Source organism: Homalodisca vitripennis, chromosome 1 (genome assembly GCF_021130785.1).
Source record: "Homalodisca vitripennis isolate AUS2020 chromosome 1, UT_GWSS_2.1, whole genome shotgun sequence".
Taxonomy (NCBI): Eukaryota; Metazoa; Arthropoda; class Insecta; order Hemiptera; family Cicadellidae; genus Homalodisca; species Homalodisca vitripennis.
The window spans coordinates 149,926,618-149,945,473 of record NC_060207.1 but is presented as its reverse complement, the minus strand read 5'-3'; the positions used below and the strand labels follow the sequence as shown (position 1 = coordinate 149,945,473).

Below are 18,856 nucleotides of genomic sequence, written 5' to 3'. Positions count from 1 at the left end.
TATATTTATTTTTGTAATTATAACACGGGAGTTATGTTTCAGACTATGTATAAAAGTTAATTAAAAAAAATTATAATATTTATGTATTTGCTATTTACATTCACATACACACATAACCTACTCACCCACCAATGTTTTGGAGCGGGTATTTTTATAGACGTACTTTGGCAACAGTGGTTGTTTTTAAACATTGTTTTGTTCTTTTGATCTGTTCTGTTCAGCAACTGAAAAAAGCCAATAAGAGATTCCATCCGTCCGTAGTTCCCTTCAGATTAATTTGCGATTTGTAGGTTATAGGTTAAGTGTGAGTGTCAGTGGTGGAGTTTCGTTTGTTTTAATATGTAAAACGTGTTTAGTTTCAAAATTCCTTTTAGTTTTTACGTATATAATAAGTGTTACATCATAAAATTTGATTTCAATCATGGATTCTTCGTGGTCAAATATTAAACCATCTCTAAGCAAAATGGTATTAAAAACTATCAAGTGCTTAGGTTTTGAATCTATGACTCCAGTTCAGGCATCTTGCATTCCACTGTTATTGAAAAATAAAGACGTTGCGGCTCAGGCTGTCACTGGCAGTGGGAAAACATTGGCTTTTGTTATCCCAGTCTTAGAGTTATTGCTAAAAAGAAATGAAGAATGGAAACGCCATGAGGTTGGTGCAATAGTTATTTCTCCTACAAGAGAATTAGCTCTACAAACATGTGAAGTGCTTGATAGCTTTTTATTGCACTCAAATTTCACTAGGATGTTGGCAATAGGAGGTAATAGTGTACAGTCTGATGTTGAATATTTTAGGAAGAATGGAGCAAATATAATAATAGCTACACCTGGAAGGCTTGAAGATTTGCTAACTCAGAATATCTTAAATCTTCCAGTTGCTGTGAAGGCACTGGAAATTCTTGTGCTTGATGAAGCTGATCGCCTCTTAGAGCTAGGATTTGAAAAGTCATTGAATACAATTTTACAATATTTACCTCGTCAACGTAGAACTGGTTTATTTTCTGCTACTCAGACTAAAGAAGTTGAATCTCTTGTTAGGGCAGGCCTTAGAAATCCAGTCATGATAACTGTCACTGAAAAGTCAAACAACTCAGCATGCAATAAGGTAACGTCAACTCTCTCAACACCTTCAACCTTGAGCAACTATTACACTATCTTAGAACCTACAGATAAACTACCGTTTCTTATGGAGTTTTTACAACACCATGGTTACGAACAAAAGTACATGTTATTCTTATCAACTTGTGCTTGTGTTGAATATTTTTCAGCAATTTTGAAAGTGCTTTTAGCAAAAAACTTGGACATATTCAGCATCCATGGAAAAATGAAAGAAAAACGGTATAAAATATTTGATTCCTTTAGAAAATCTCAATCTGGTCTTTTGATTTGTACTGATGTAATGGCTCGAGGAATAGACATTCCAGAAGTAGATTGGGTTATACAGTATGACCCTCCAACTTCAGCAGCATCTTTTGTGCACCGTTGTGGTCGAACAGCTCGCATTGGCAACTTAGGCTCTGCAATTATATTTCTGATGCCTAATGAAGAATTGTATACTGATTTTATCCATCGTAATCAAAATGTCACTCTTCATCCCTTTGAAACGTTTAACAGAAATCCATCCATGGTATACAATCAAACAGTTTTTAATTTAGTACAAAAATCTCAACTTAATGATCGAGCAGTATTTGATAAAGCTAATAGGGCATTTGTGTCCTATATACAGTTTTATTGTAAACATGAATGTAATATCATTCTTAGAGTAAAGGATTTGGATTTTGGACCACTAGCCACTGGATTTGGTCTGCTGAGATTACCTAAAATGCCTGAACTGAAAGATAAACCTATGACTGGTTTTATAAATCAACCTATTGATTTCAATGACATTAAATATAAAGACAAACAGCGTGAATTATCTAGACAAGAGAAATTGAACAGTTTCAATGAAACTGGTGTGTGGCCTTCGAGAAAAAAGCACAGCAAAGGGTGTACAAAGGAAACTACACCTTGGAGTTTAAAGAAACAACTGAAGGTGGAAAAACAAGAAAGAAGAAAGGTGAAAAAAGAGTATAAAAATAAGAAAATTTCAGAAGGAAAAAACAAAACAAAAAGAAAAAGAAACAGGTTAACAAATGAAGATTTACTACTCAATGAAGATTTAAAGAAAGATTTGGCTTTAATGAAAAAATTAAATAAGAAAAGAATTACAAATGAACAATTTTGTAATGAATTTGGCATTGAGTGATATTTCACTCAATTGTATGTGAATTACAATATATTTATTGTAATTCACATACAATTTGTAATGGTAAGTAAGCTTCAGACTAGCTGTGGTGAGACTGATGTATTATTATTAGTTCATATTAGCCTACTACAGTTTTATGATTCTCAAGCCTGGTTTTAGATAAATACTAACCTATTACTGCTTAAATTATGTACCTGTATAATACAAAAATTACTCTCAAAATTGCTTATATTTGAGTGTGGGTGATTTTATAATTTAATGAGAGGAGTCGGCACCTCTTATAAATCCAATGTAATTAAATGGGGTGTCAAGCTCAACTTTAGGTACCATTATCTCCTAAACTACACGAGCTATCTGCCCCAATTTTTTACTATTTACCAATTACATTATTCTTGACATATTATAGAGCAATGCCTGAAAAATCTTACTATTTCTACCAAAAATTTAAAAGACAAAATTCATAAATTGTTTTATATTTATTAGGCCTAAGTAATATATTTATTTTTCAACATACTTTAATATATCTGCTAGGGAGTATCACACAATAGTCTTTTAGCTGTATACCAAATTTCATTCTTGTCCCTCAGACAGTTTTTTAAATATATGTACCTAAACTAAGAAAAACATAGGTTTCGGAAAACACATTTGAGTCACAGATAAGTTTTTTCACTAAACCACCTGGACAGTAGCTTTCTTCATGTTTATAATCCTGTTTTCTTTTTAGCTTCTTTCTTAGCATTCTTTTCTTCTTATATTTCCTTTTCATATTTTCTTATTTGATCTAAGTTGATTCGCTTTAGACCTAAAACTTTGAACTTCCCAGGATTTATGTTAAGCCTTTTCAGAACATTAGCTTTTCCATCATTAAAGCAGATAACAGCATCTGCCACACCTAATTTGAGGGTATCTAGGCCTGCAAATACTGTTTTTGACAATCTTTGCCGTATAGAGGCATTGAAGCTTTCATTCGGATTCTTGGTTTGACCATGGAGGCAGCGGGATAATAAATTTCTGTTTGTTAGGTCCTCATAAGTAGGTTTAATCACCTCACAAACGCCTTTGGTAGTGGTTTGTTATGCCTATAAGTATTTCCATTTAGTTTGGCTTTATTAAATTTATACCGTGTGTTCTCACTTTGAGGCCAGTACTCATGCAGCGGTTCTTCATCGGTCGACATTCGGTGATAGAAGGTGGCCCGTACAGCTTTTCCCATTGCTTGCGCATTATTCAAGTTGCTTCTAATAGCTTTTCCATAGTAGGTTTGAAGCTGATCAATTTCTGCAGCTGTCAAATAACCAGCACCTCCCAGAAATTTGTCATCGCTTAGTTTAATTTTTTTTTTAAGTTCTGCACAGTCGGGTGGCCATATGCTTATGTATGTGGCCGATGCACTCAAGTTAAATGCTTATTTCAAATCCTTCTCCATAAGGGTTGTCATCCAATACAGCAGCAAAGCCTCTGGAATCTCCATCTCCTAGGTACTGCTTGTAACTTAGGCCTAGTTTTGTTACGGAGTGAATGCACAGTGCTTTAGCGCCTGCAACCTCCATACCTCCACTTGTGCCTGTATGCTTACAAGATTTACATACTTCTTTGTGTTTAGAAATATTTTCTGGCTTTTGGATGTTGCTTTTATTTACACATCCAGCACAAAACTTCAGAAGAATGAGAGCTATATTGCAGTATAGTAGACCATAAATGAATGTGTATAGAAAGTTTTATCAAAATTGGCATGTACGTTTTTGAGGTACGACCATCTATAGGGTTTCTCAGAACTTGCCTTGTTAATGAGTATAGTCCTGAAAATGGCCCCTATAATGGCGATTATTATCATAAAACTAGTGTTTGTTCATTTAAAATCTTTATTTGCAGTATTTATCTTCACGTTATTAAAAAAAAAATATATTTTGTATGGTTTAAGTTGATGAACTAAGTTAGGATTCAGTTAGGAACTAGGTCCGGGTACTCGTTCTTTTTATGGATGGAATCTATGGCCAGTTTCACGTCGGCTATTTAGTAATACAAAATAGAAAATCACACAACTAAAAAACAACACACTGTGAAAATCCCTTTGCAGAAACCTGTCAACAAAAACTGTTGTAAACAAACATTTGTCTGACTGTTAGTCTTAGTGCAGTGTTACTTTAATTTTTTTAATTGATTTTTTAAACCCTAAAAGGTGCCAAACCCCCTTAATGAGTAACAACGGCCTGTGTAAACTTATTGACAAAATTAACGCACTGTGTAACAGTAGTAAATCTGATATTTTTTATATCAATAGCTTGTTTGTAAATCGGAAAATATAGACATTTTTATTTTTAACAATAAACAATTTTAATGAAATTGATTTATTGTATAGGGACATGTATTTTTAAATAAAAATTGTTCAGAACTCCTCCTATATATAGCATGCACTAATCTTGAAAGGGAATATATGATGAGGAACTATAAAATAAGGAAGTTGTGGTGGTTGGCTCTTGTGTAGGAAGATTAGTTCTTCCAAGGGTAGGCTGGTCGGCTCTCAAAGTAGCTTGTTCACTAGAATATAGACGATACTTTGGTATTACCCGGAGGCCATTATTTTTAAAGTTTCTTTTGCCGGGAACCTAAGAATCTTAGTTATTAAAAAGAACAGACTTTATTTGACTTACTGTAAAGATTACAACATGTTCTTGTTTTTTTTTTTTTTTTTTTGTTATAATGTCCAAATGGAAGTGTCACAGACGAGTAGGAGGTCATTCTGTCCCTATCTACTTTTTGTTATTACCTATATAAGTAGGTTTAGGTTAGGTTATTGTGAATATGTCACTTGTAGTACTAAGGTTAAGGATAACCTTTACAATTGCTTACATAATCTGAGCTTCAAGAAGAAAACGTGACATACTGATGGCCAGGGGAATTTTCGATAGGTACTTTCCCTATCTCAGATGATTTCCTAAATTGTCCAACTTATCAGACGTCAGATCACATTGGATGATCTGGCACATGATCAATGGTTGGGAAAGTACTAATCAGAAAGGTCCCTGGCCATTAGCGCGGGGCTTTGCTAAAAATAGTAGATAGGGCATAATGGCCTCCTACTCATTAGTATCGCTTCCATTCGGGACGGAGAAAAGAGAACTGATCATCATAATGATATGTAATTTTCACAGTTAATCAAATAAAGTCTGTTCCTTTTAATAATGTATTTTTTTAGGTAAGAAAAACTCTTCTAAAAATAGTGGACACCGGATAATACCAAAGTACCAAATAGATACAGCAAAATATGTTTTAGAACAAATTTGATAAAAACCGAACTTAACTTTTACAAATGGGTGTTCCTGGTATATCCCAATATGGAGCCTTTTAGTTGTAATCAACACAGACTTTTAATGACCTTTTTCATGCTTACTTGTTTGTACATTTTCATTTTAGTGCAACTAGTACAAGTTTATAAGTATCCCCACGCCCCTTGTCCTGTCATATGGTGGAGTTTTCTGATCCCACAACGCAAGATGGGCAGGATGAAAGATTTTTGGTGGATTTTCTTCTAAATAGACTAATTTAAACACAAATTAAAAAAAAAGTTAGTACAAATTGAACAACTTATATAACAGGGGGAACCTTGATACCCCTAAAAAAGGATAGTCTGAGGGTAAAATGCACATTGATATACAAGGTGGTATCAGAAAGTTATCGGACTGTACTCAGAATTCTTTTTGGACACGACTTAAGTTTAAAACAAAACCTGATACAAACCTGTATATATGTAAAAACATATATGTATTGTTTAAATTACAGAATTACACATTTAAATAAATTTTGTGACATTATAAAAATGAAATCCAGTGTTATAATTGGTGAAGTAAAAATCAGGGCAATGAGCATCCCGGTCAACTTTGTGTCCGGACCCGGGACTTTGGAATGTGAATTGGGACTTCCCAACAGAATTGGGACGGGATGGTATGTCATATATTATTGTAGTAAAATTTCTGTATCGATGGTTAACATGTACTTTTCATTCAATTTTATATTCTTGAATCTTTGTCAAAGCATATAAATTGATATAAACAAAAATGAAAAATAGTGTAGAAAAAGCACATTTATTTTTAAAAGACCTATGATAATAAAGTATATGTATTATTGTCACTGCATGTAATAAAAATCTTTATTCTAAGATATTGCAAAACTCTTAATATTAAAAATCCAAAAAAATAAACTTTGATAGGGCCACCATGTCAAATCATCACATTTTGAATATAAAAATTTACCTCACCTTTTGCTAGTTTTGTATACTCGTAGTGAGTATTGAGACAGAAAAATACGAAATTTTTATCTTAAACCACTTCCAAAATATGGCCATGTAAAGTTTCCAAAACCTTGCTAAGAAGATACAGATAGTTTTTAAATTGCTGCTCTAGGAACTCTTGTAAATGACCTAGAGAGCTGGGAGAGATGTCATTTTACAGGATGTTATATATGATTTTTCATAACGCAATATGGGTTATAATGAAAAGCGTTTTGTCAAAATACATATAATGATATTGATTGAATTTCTTTGAAAAAGTACATGATTTAAAATTGTATATAAATTCTTAACTGTATTGTTGAAATAACAAAGTGGTGTTGCTGTTTTCAAATTACTATTGACAACAGTAATAACTATTTATTCAAATATTGTGAATATCCTACACTATTAATTGTTTACTTTTTTTAAGAAAAATCTCAAATCTAAAATACAAATTTTTTAAAGAAAAGTATTATTATTGAGTCAAAACAGGCAATTTGTGAAAAAACAAGTGTGAGATATTTGTTTAAACCATGAACCCATCCTCATCTCATTTTTATATTTTACAATCAGATTTAATATAGTCCAAAGTATTAATTAAAAAAATCAAGAATATTTTTAATTGTGTAGTTTAACAACAACGTATTTTAACAACATTTTTATTATAACCTGTATTGGTGTTATGTATCTGTAAAAAGATTATACAAATTCTTTAAAGGACACCTCTCCCTTGTCTTTTTGGAAACTTTACTTAGTTATATTTTAAAAATGGTTTTAAGATATACAAATTCAAAATTTGTTATTTCTCTTAGTCTCACGTGAATTATGGAATGTAACATAGGATAGACAGGACTACAACAAGAGTTGGGACTTACCAAGTTGTCCCTAGGACTCTATTTTTAGTCAGCCATGTTTGAACATGTTATATATGAAGAAAACAATAACATATAGGGCATAAACTTTCCTTATGTCATTTTGTTAGTGACTATTGATGTGCAATCACTATACACCAACATTCCTCACAGTGAAGATAAACAGCAAGTAACTTCATTCTTTAGCAATAGGGCAAAAAATTCTAAACCTAGCACTAACTTCATAGTTACTTTAATTAACATGGTACTAAGAATGAATACTTTTAAATTTAGGGAACAAAATTACCTATAAGTCAATGATACCGCAACGGGAACTAGGATGGCCATCTGTCTATGCAAACCTATTCATGGGTAAGCTGGAAGAGGATTTTCTGAAATCTCAGCCACACAGACCTCTTGTTTGACTGAGATTTATAGATGATATTTTCATGATATGGGAACATGGTAATTCTTTATTAGAAACTTCTAAAACATCTCAACACATTTTCGCTTTTAAAAGTTACTTGGAATTTTTCTCCTAGAACTGTAACCTTTTTGGACATAGATATTTTTTACAATACAGCTACCTAAAAAACAAAAATTCATGTAAAGGAAACTAATACCATATTGATACCTGCACTATAACAGTTGCCATCCTGTTCACATTAAAAAGTCCATACTAAAAAGCTTATCAATCCGAGCCAAACAGTTATGTTCAAACAACTTGGATTTTCATAATTACATAGAAAAATTAACTCAAGCATTTACTGCTAGGAAATATCCTGCAAAGCTTATTAAAAATGTAACTAGTCTAAAAATTTAAACAGGAACATCACCAGGAGAAATTTATCCTAAATTTATTACAGAATATTTTGCTGGGCTACACAAAACCAACAATATATAAAAAACTGCTTACAACATTCTAGAATCATCTCCCTTGACACACAACCTGTTTTCAAAACCTCCTAAAATTATGTTTATCAAAACCCCTAATTTGAAGAACCTTCTGGTACGACCTAAATTATTGCCTAACGAAATTCCAATGCTAATAAAAACACTTTTTAGGCTGTCATTCAAATGTGCTACATGCAAATTCTAAGTAATTTTAAAAATTTTACAAGTAGCACAAGTAATAAATCATATCAAATTTCAAATAACATTAACTGCAAATCTAAGACTGTACTCTATCAGTTGTCTTGCAAATTTTGTCCCAAGGACTATATTGGTTTAACTACAAATCCCTTACATACAAGGATGAATAAGCATCGGTCTTCATCCAACAGGCAAAACGAAAAATTGGTTTCATAACATGCATTAGCTCACAATGAAACATTTAACAATTGTTACTCATTAAAAGGAATTTGTAAAGTACCAGAAGATTCTTCCAAAATTCAATTAGATAATTTAGAGCAAGCATATCAGTTGGTCACTAAACCAAAATTACCTTTTGGTCTAAATAAGTGATGAGCTGTTCATAATTGTCTAAATTAGCCAAAACATATTATAGTTATAATTCATTCTATGTACTTGTTCTAAATTTGAATTACATATGTACATTTAAAAAACTACAAATGTTGTTTAAGTTTAATATTTTAATTTTTACTTGAGTTGAACACATTTGTTAATAGTTTGTATTATAATATTTAAGGCAATTTGCAGATAATGTTTAATAATATACCAAGAAGTATAAAATTACAGAAATATTTTAATTTAAATTAATATTAGGATAATTCAGCTGATACAAAAAATGTGTTTTTACTTTTCATCTCTTGTATGTATTACTTTATGTTGTATTTCATATCCTTTTCGACAAAGACAATTAAGATGAAATATTAAGGATTGTGAAGAAGCCAAAACATGTAGAATTTGTTATTAAACTAGACATAAATAGAACACTTTGTTTAAAGTTTGTTATTGACGGTAGAAGGTTTGAAAGGATGACAGGATTTCGGACGTTTGCTATCGGTATATGTTAAAAAAGATATGACAAAACATTTCGAGGATTGGAATCTGTCAGGTGGGAGAGGTATTAAAAGAATAAAAGAAGGTAAAGAAAAAGATCCTAACAAACCCAAAAGTTACTTGAAGTCCAGTTTAGGCATTGTCCCGAGCTCAAGTCACAAGTATGATAATCACACCAGCACAGGCTACAGTTTCCAATCCTCGAAACGTGTTATACTTGTTTTTGATGTATAATGATGGCTAATGTCTGAAATCGTATTATCCTTTCAAATAGAACTCATTCAAAAAAAGTAACTTGTAAAAACTAGTGTTTCCTAAATAATTTTAGTGCAAAATCACAAATATTTTTTTTCTTTTCTTTACTTGTAATTTCATAAAGAAATACAATAGTGTTAAGTATTATTTGAAACTAGGAGGATTATTACAAAGAAATTTAGTTATATTTATGATCAAATATCCAGCATACCAAAGTGTTTTTGGGAAAATACAAACTAGTCAAAATACACAAAATTTACCATCCAATAAGATAATATGAAGTACTGTGTAGAAATATATAACATGTATGGTATTATACTAACCTTTACCAAAAAGTAGCTACTTGGCAAAAAACTCATGGGTGTTTTAATAGGTAAATATATAATACTGCTTTATATTAAAACCCAAAAACGTTTAATAGTTGTAAATATATGGTCTTTTGGATAAATGTGAATTTATAAGTCTTAGCAAAAAGAGGAAAAATGTAAAAAAATAATAAATTTTTAAAATATACACAGTTTGTTACAGGTTTTTGTTTTATTCATGTTCTATTTTTTTGTAAAATCAATAATGTTTTCAATTAGTGTAGAATATAAGCTTTGTATTGATACATATAAATGTTGATTCCTCTTAGAGGAAAGGATCATTCAAAGTAATTGTTTTATATAACAACACAACATTATACCTACGATAATGTAATACTTGGCTTGTTTTTAGACAATAGACAATAGACAACTCTTTATTCACATATTCATCAAGAACAGTAATGCGTCAAAAATACATAGGTTATAGTTGGTTATTTAAAAATTCTGCCTCTGAGTAGAAGGGTCGTTCCAGGAGCCAGGTCGTCAGGCTGAAACTTGAAACGTTTTGGTTGTTCTCTCTTGAGGTGTTCTGGCAGGTTGTTGAAGTATAAGGCACCTTTATAGCTGGGTTTTTGTTCAAACAGTCTCAGATGATGTTGCGGGATTGTGAAATCGGTTGCATGTCTGGTGTCGTACTGGTGTTGATCCCTGTGTCTAGGTTGTGCTGTTGTGAAGGTTGTGAAGGATTACTTCATTGGATGTAAAGTGAGATGGCTGTAAGAAATTTCCAGTTCTTGAAAGACTCTCGACAACTGTCCCTGTAGTTTAGGTTAGCCAGGCATCTAATTGCTCTTTTTTGTTTAATGAGTACTTTGTCTAGGTTGGTTTTAGAAGCTCCTCCCCAGGTTGCAATGCCATACCTAAGGTGGGACTCAAACAGAGCAAAGTAGGCCACTCTGGCTGCCTCTGAGCTGCACACTTTGCTTGGTTCTGCGTATGACGTAGATCCCAGAGCATAGTTTCTATGCAGAGCTGGTCTATATGAGGTTTCCATGACAGCTTAGAATCAATTATGATGCCCAGATATTTCGTGGTGTTTTTCAGTTACAAGTCCAGGTAGCGATACAGCAGTGTCAGTTTGTTTGGTTGGTGAAAGTCATCTGTACTGTTTTGTTTTCATTCAGGGCCAGATCGTTGGAGGAGCAGTATTGCTTAGTCCTGTGGAAATTGTGTACTGGCCCATTCATTAGTAATTCTGGTGTCTTATCGGCAAACGTTAGGACTGTGTCGTCGGCATACATGATGGTATGTCCATCTTCACCAATCCAACTAGGGAAGTCGTTCGTGAGAAGGAGGAAGAGGACTTGGTCCCAGTACAGAGCCCTGCGGTACACCCCTTTGTATGTTAACAGCTCTGGATTGGGCCTTATATCTTGTGCTGTTTTTTTGTATAGGCTATTTCCACTATCTGTTTCCTATCACTAAGGTAGCTGTTAAACCATTTTGCTGCTTCCTCTCCCACACCCAAGTTCCTCAGTTTGAGCAGAAGGAGGTCATGGTTCAGGCAGTCAAAAGCCTTGCTGAAATCAAGGAACAGGCTTGTAGAAATGCAGCCATCTTCTAGTTGGTTTAAGATGTGATCAGTCAGTTGAATTACAGCTGTAGTTGTAGATCTGCCTTTGAGGAACCCGTGCTGCTGTTCAGTGAGGAGTCCATGCTGATATCTAGGTGATGCAGCAGTTTGTTTAACACAATCTTTTCAACGATTTTAGAGAATGTTGAGGTTAGAGAGATTGGTTCTGTAAGCTATTTCTTTCCGTAGTTGGTCCGCTCTTTGTATTTTGGATAGACCACTTGGCAATCTTTAGCTTATCTGGAAATATACCCTGTGAAAGTGATTTATTTATTAAGTCTGTTAAAGGTACTAATACTTCAAATTTGATTGATTTTTAACATTTTGGCTGAAACCTCATCAATTCAGCTGAGTCTTTTTGTTTCAAAGAGTCAATGGATGCTTGGACTTCATTCTCGAGTGATTGGTCCAAAGTTAAGAATATGATGTGTTGTTGGTGGAGAAACTGGGTAGGGGTATTCATTATCGTGTTACAACTGTTCTGTAGTGTTCTTTCAGCTATTGTTGAGAAGAATTCATTGAAAGAGTTTTGAGAGACTTTTCTTGGTCATCTATCATTCTGTTGTTTAATTTGAAGGATGAAACTGGTTTTCGGTGGTGGGGACTTGGCTCTTCTTTCACAATTTTATAGTATACCATAAAAGCTTTTGACTTGTTTTCTGAGCTATTGATGTGGGCGGTAGCGTTTTCTCTTCGGAGTTTTTTTTAGATGTTGATCGTACTCTTTCTTCTTAGCCACTGTTCTAGTTTTGTCCTCATCTAATCCGGTTGTTTGCTGTTTATCAAGGGCTTTTTACATACTCGTTCTTGAGCCTGGTACATTCTTGATCCCAGCACTGTGTTCTTTTATGTTTAACTCTTGATGTCTTCAATGGGCAGGCATAATTTAGGGCAGGATTGGATTATGCTGTTGAATCTATTGTAATGCTTCATTTACCATCATGAGTTATTATTACACTTTCCCAGCTTTGGGCTTGTAGTTGTGCTTTAAGGAGCTCTATTGCATTTTTATTGTAGATTCGTTTTTTTTCTTTAATTTTGTCTGTTGTTAGTTTTTTAGTGTGTACCTTTGCTAGTTGCGCTGTGTGGTCTGAGAGTCCTGTTGCTATGACCGAAGTCTGTATTTGTTGAAGATTAATATTTGTACATATCCAGTCAGTCTATGATTTTTGCTGTGTTCTGGGTGATTCTTGTAGGTGGCAAATTAATTCTGGTGATGTTAAAAGGAGTTAGGAATTCTTTTATTTTTGCTTTATCTGTGCCGTCAGTTAGAGTATCTACATTGATGTCCCCCATTATCCAATACCTGTCTATCAGCAGCAAGCACTCTTTCTAGTTGTTCTGTAAGAATTGTCTATGGCTTGGTCGAGGTTTTGCACTTGGAGGTCTGTATACACCTAACACCAGCAGAGGTTGTTTGCTGACTTTGACTTCAAGAGTGCTGTTTCATCAGGTCAGTTCTGTTTCCTCATTACTTGTGCGTATGAGTGAGACATTCTTTTCCAGACCATTTTTTACATATCCTACCACCCCTCCCTTAACGTGGGTTTTCCTAGAGAAACCCCCAATCAGTGAGTAGCCTTCTATGCATGTGTTTTGGAGATTTTCATGAGAAAGGCCATGTTCTGTTATTACAATGAAGTCGGGGTTCTCATCTTGTAGAAAAGTGTGCTAGCCTATCAGTTTTGTTGGATAGCCAGTTTATATTTTGATGTAAAATTTTCAGTTGGTTGTTAAAAGTTCGTTTTTCTAGTTTATTGTGATTAGGTATGGCCGAGAAAGGATCTGTTAGTATTGTTGATAACTGTCGTCTGGTGTGTTATATTGCTTGTGGCTTCAGTTGCACGTTCTTGTTGAAAAAGTATCTGGTGTGATAGGCTCCTCCTTTTTCCGATTTTTGCTTTTGATGCCCGACTCTAAAAAAAGCAGAACTTGAGTTTCTTGCATCCTGTTTTTTTTTTTTAGGGTATGCTCACTTGGGAAATTAAGCAGTTGGGGTTTGCAGAGAGGCGGCAAAAGAGGACCATTAAAATCATTGGGCTGCATCCATGTACATGTCACACATATTTGTTTGCAGAAATTCTTCATATGTCTCATTGTCTGTAAGTCTTTTTGCACTTACTGGAGAGGCTGTTTACTTGTCCTGAAAAATGTCATAATTGCTTGCTGGAGACTGGAATTTCATTTTGGGTAACAGTTTTTAAATGTTGTTCTGTACATGTCTTCACTTTTTGTTCCTGAGCTTTATTTTTTTTTTAATCTGTAAGGACACACTGAAGTGGTTGTTTTTCCTTCCTATTGCATGCTTCTTACCTTTATTTGGCACAGGCATATTTAATTTCATTGCTCCAGGGACGATTTTCGGGGTAGTATCTTGTGATGAGATTGGTTTCAGTTTGAGTACTCTGCTCACACAGGACTGACTGTTGTGTGCCAGCAGCACAATGGCAGTGAGATTGGCTGGTGACATTTTTTAATCATTGTCTCCATTTAGTATAAAATATAGTCACAATAAATAAAACAAAGTTACAAATCAGCAAGTAATTTTCATTGTTTATATGACTGAAGTCTGTGAAATATACTAAGTATCTGTTTATTTGATATTTTAGCCTGGACAAACAGTTGATTATGACAGTAGCAACACAAAAATGTTACATTTCTTTTTCATCTGGAGCGAGGCCAACAGTAGCTAACAAAAATGAAAGTTGCTTACACAAGTGAGTCGCTGGCTAGTAGGAGGGTTAAAGTTCATCTTGTAACAATATTACTTATTCCTGTAATCATCAAACTACTCAAAATGAGAAAATACAAGTCCACAACCAAGGAATCATACATCATCTAAATCATGGCTGTAGCAATGCGTTGAAAGATAGATGAAAGTAGTAATAAAATAGTGTGAAATAATTAATTTTAAGTGTTATATTGTAGTGCTCCACTACACTACAATATTAATATAGTATCTATTATTGAACATTTCATAACACATCTAGGATTTTAAATGTTATTATTTTCACTGGTGCAATATCTTAGGCCTGGAATCCAATAAGGCCCCATCTTTTTGGATTTCAGCTCTGATATGAGTTTGCGAATTAGTTTTAAAAATAACACGCTCAAGATTTTATTTAATTGTTTTTAGGACTTACAATAAAATATTTGTAATGAAAAGTTAGTGAATTTGTGAGGTTTTGACATATTTTATATAATCTATTACCTTTTCTGTTCCAGATATGGTGAATATACATGTGGCATATTAGAGAAATAACAATCCTGCATAATTTTATGGAAAAATAATTTTTGTGTATATATGTTTTTAATTAATTTTTGTACATATTCTGAATAAATTATTATTAATAACTGTTTGCAGCGTGTAATGTATTTTTCTAATAACTTTAAAGAAATTGGTGTTTAATTAATGTAAGGTAAATAATTGACTCACTGGTATAGTGTTTTACAATAAATTTTATTGTAAAACTAGAACACAAAAGTGTTTTGTGTTATTACATTATAGAACTTTTACATTATAGAAGCTTATTTCTTATTGGATTTTATTAATTAATTTAAAAACAAACATAGTAATTAAGTTTACCTGTGTGAGGCCTCTCATTTTCACTTATGTGGGTCTGATGATGTTTTTATTGAAAACAAAAGGCCTCACACAAATAAAATTGAACTATTATTGGACTGTTTATAAAAAATTCATTTCTAAAATTTACATTCTATATTAAGAATACATTGATTAAACTTTATATTGCTCTTACAATGTATTTAAAGTTTTTATCATTGTCATGGCTTTATTGGCATTTAGTAAGGAAGTTGCTTTTTCGTACCTCAACAAAATTTATAGAACTATTGGTTGGTGTCTGTTAAATTATTATTAAATCGTTTATTTAATTAATTATTTATTTATAAATTGTTGTTGATTTTAGAATGTTTTTACATTGGATCCGGCAGACTGTAATGCCTAAACTTTTACTGTAATTAAAAAAAAACCCAAACAGATAACGCACTCTTCCCTTATACCAGAAGCATATATCCTTATATGTATTTCTTGATCGGTGAAAACATCACTTCAGCACCAGAAATTAATCTGTTGGATTCCAAAACCAACATATGTGATAATTTTCTTGATCAGTGCAACAGCATAATTCAATTGTGGAACCATAAATAAATTAGATCGGGAGTGAATTTAAACGACCAGAACAGACTCATATTGACCGCAGTAACTTTTGAGTTGTATGAAATTTGATTAGAGTTTGCTACCTATTTAGACTTGAAATGTCTTGTGTTAACATCGAGTTAAAAAGCGCAGTAGACGCTTTTTAACTCAATGACATCTTGAAAACCAATATGTGTGTATATTTTATAGATCAAGTAAATAAATTACACGGGAAGTGAATATAATCAGCGGCAACTGACTCTTTTTGACAGTAGTAACATTTAAGCAATACACAAATTATATATTTTCTTCATCGGAACAAAGAGACAAACTATAACTATGTTATATGTTACAAAGGGTATAACATCTGTGTTATCAATATTTTTATATGTAATGATGGCAAATGTCCGAAATCCTGTTATCCTTTCAAACCTTCCATCGTCAGTGACATACTTTAAACAAAGAATATAAATATGTCACTTGAAAAATCTTGGATCGAAAGTAAATTATAAGAGCCAAAGGAAGATCCTTTATGATCGAAGTTGGTTTTTATTGATGTTTTTATATTTTCTTCATCGTGGCACAAGGCAAACTCTACATTGGAAATATCTTTGACAAATATTGAATTTAAACAGACGGAATTTGATTCTTTATAACCAAATTAGATTATTGAGACTTATCTATAAAAAGGAAGTGTCCTGAATTACTTACCAACGCCAAGAAAAAACCATGAAAGATGAAGGCAAAAATGTTGTATATACCTTTGTGTTGTGGCCTTGAGGCTCACAAAGGAATTTCTCTACAATATCAGTGCTGGCAAAAATTTCTTAAGAAATGCATTGCACCAAAGACATTTTATTTATTAAAAGAACCTGTCAAAAAGTAATCAACTTTTCTATGTAAACAATATAATATTACAACACAATAATATGTTTAGTTAATTTAAGTACCATTTTAAATCTATTGATATTTATTGTATTGAAAGCATGCAGTAGGCATAAAAATAACATCACTTATTTCAATATTTTCTGTAATATCTTTTGTAGCACAGAGATTATCCAGATTATAATATTGGAAGATTTAGTAAAATATATTTTTAACTGAAATTCTTAGTAAATATTAATTATGCAGTGCTTGATCAGTAGTGTAATGCAGGTATTAAACTCAACCATGTTGTAGAAAATATAATTATTTCTAATCAGAAGTACTTACCTTCACGCAGAGCCATTAACAATTACACTTATTATTTGAAGCAGTTAACCATCGACACTAACATAATATATGAGTATACAGGTATCTAAGATAAGCTTACTTCCATTCCTAAACTGCACAGAACCCTACCATGCATTATATCATTAATTGCTATTGTCTTCGACTTAAGGATTCCTTTACACTGGCCTAAAATAGTTCCTTTGTTACTGAAATCATCGGAGAAATTCAATAAATCATCATGGAATGTTGGAGGAAAATTCGAATCTTATAAAAACTGTTTCAATCTATGACTTCACTGCCCCAAAACACTGAAGATTGGAATAGTTTTTTGAGTGACTACTAATTATCTTAGAAGTGTTTAGAATGTCATAGAAAAAGAATACGTGAATACAGTGTCCTGTTTTTTCAACTGGATATTGCGTGTGAAGCCCATGAGGACGGACAGAGAAAGGCTTAAAAGGAGATCAGCCTCTCATTTAAAAAATAAAATGTTAGAAGGAAGAATAGATGACTATGTTCAGTTATGACCATACTGTGTGGCAGTGAATCGAAGTGTGTGGTCATTCTCTCTCTAATCTCTAAAATAAGATTTTGAAATAATGGACTACGTAAATGTCAAAAAATTACATAGAAAAGATATAAACAGATCTGCCAAGAGATTTATTTGATTGTGAGACGAGGAACAGAAATTTTATCTGCAAGCATAAAGGTGAAAAATTGAGTTCTATTTGTTTGCCAACTGTCACATTCTATAATATTGAATAAACTACAATCTTGTGTGATATTATGATTAAATTTTGTATTTTTCAAATTGATCAGGATTCATATTTACTAATTTAAGCATTTCAAAAATATATATACATGGCAAAGTTACATGTTTTTTGGTCTTGAATTGCAATGACTTAAATTCTTGAATCGATTTTTGTTCATAAGATGCAACTAGTAAAATATAAATGTTCAGATCAAACACATCTTGTATAACCTAAGTAATTTAATTTTTTGTTTAATAATGGTTTTTAACTTGGAATTTTTGCATTGTTTTGTTTCTATAATCATTAATTATTTTTGTTTGGGCAACGAAAAATACATTGCTGAAATCATTATAGTTAGAAAGAATAAACAGTTAGGCATCATGATCAGTTTTGAAACATGTGCTGAACTCTATTTGCAAGAGACAACTCAATTTATGCCTTAAAATACTAAATCATTGTCAAAAATGTTTTTTTAATGTTTTATGTTGTATAATTTCTGTAATCTTATGTTATTGTATAAGTCTATTACTACTCAATGCTTTATTACTAGATATTAGACAGATAAAGATAAAAATATTTACACAGGTCTGTGTTTTGCACAAGTGGTAAAACATGTTATAAATTTAACTGTGGACATCTGCAAATATTTTAAATAATCCAAAACTATTAACAGCTTAAACCTTAAATTTCAACTTTGGCTGTTCTTATGTAATAATTGGTTTTCATATAAATAATTTTGAAAATTTCACATGTTAAGTGTAGAAATTTACTAAGAAAATTATGAGATTTTGTAAATAGAAAATCTCTAAAATTAAGCCGACGAATCAGCAAACAACTACAGAGAAAAAAAGAAGTCGAAGAAGAAGAGTGGAGCTAGTGATGGGGCAGATAAAACATTAGCTTTAAGTTTAAATTCCCTGTTCCCACTTGTGCGTGGGCTTAACCTACTGTGAGAGGTTAACATATTTTTTTCAAAAATATTTTCCGTTTCCTAACCATTGAGATGGCAATAGCCCATTTTCTTTAAAACAGTTTGTAATTTTCCCAAATATTTCCTGAATAAAAGTCAATCTGTTATGATGTTGTATGCAGATAATATACAGTGTGAGTTAAAAGTATGGGATACACACTCATTTACTTTTTTATGGAGAGATGGAACTCGGGACACACTTTCTAGGAAATAGAAGTGAACTTTTTAATCACTTTTACAACTTT

At 32.4% G+C, this 18,856-nt stretch overlaps 1 protein-coding gene across 1 annotated transcript; it reads left to right on the top strand.

The window, feature by feature from the left end:
• The first annotated feature begins 207 nt into the window (after positions 1-207).
• LOC124373848 (ATP-dependent RNA helicase DDX55) lies at positions 208-14,880 on the top strand. The gene is made up of 2 exons (XM_046832174.1): positions 208-2,311; positions 14,747-14,880. Exon 1 carries the CDS (start codon positions 422-424, stop codon positions 2,246-2,248), a length of 1,827 nt encoding a protein of 608 aa, XP_046688130.1. The 5' UTR covers positions 208-421; the 3' UTR covers positions 2,249-2,311; positions 14,747-14,880.
• Positions 14,881-18,856: the final 3,976 nt, after the last annotated feature.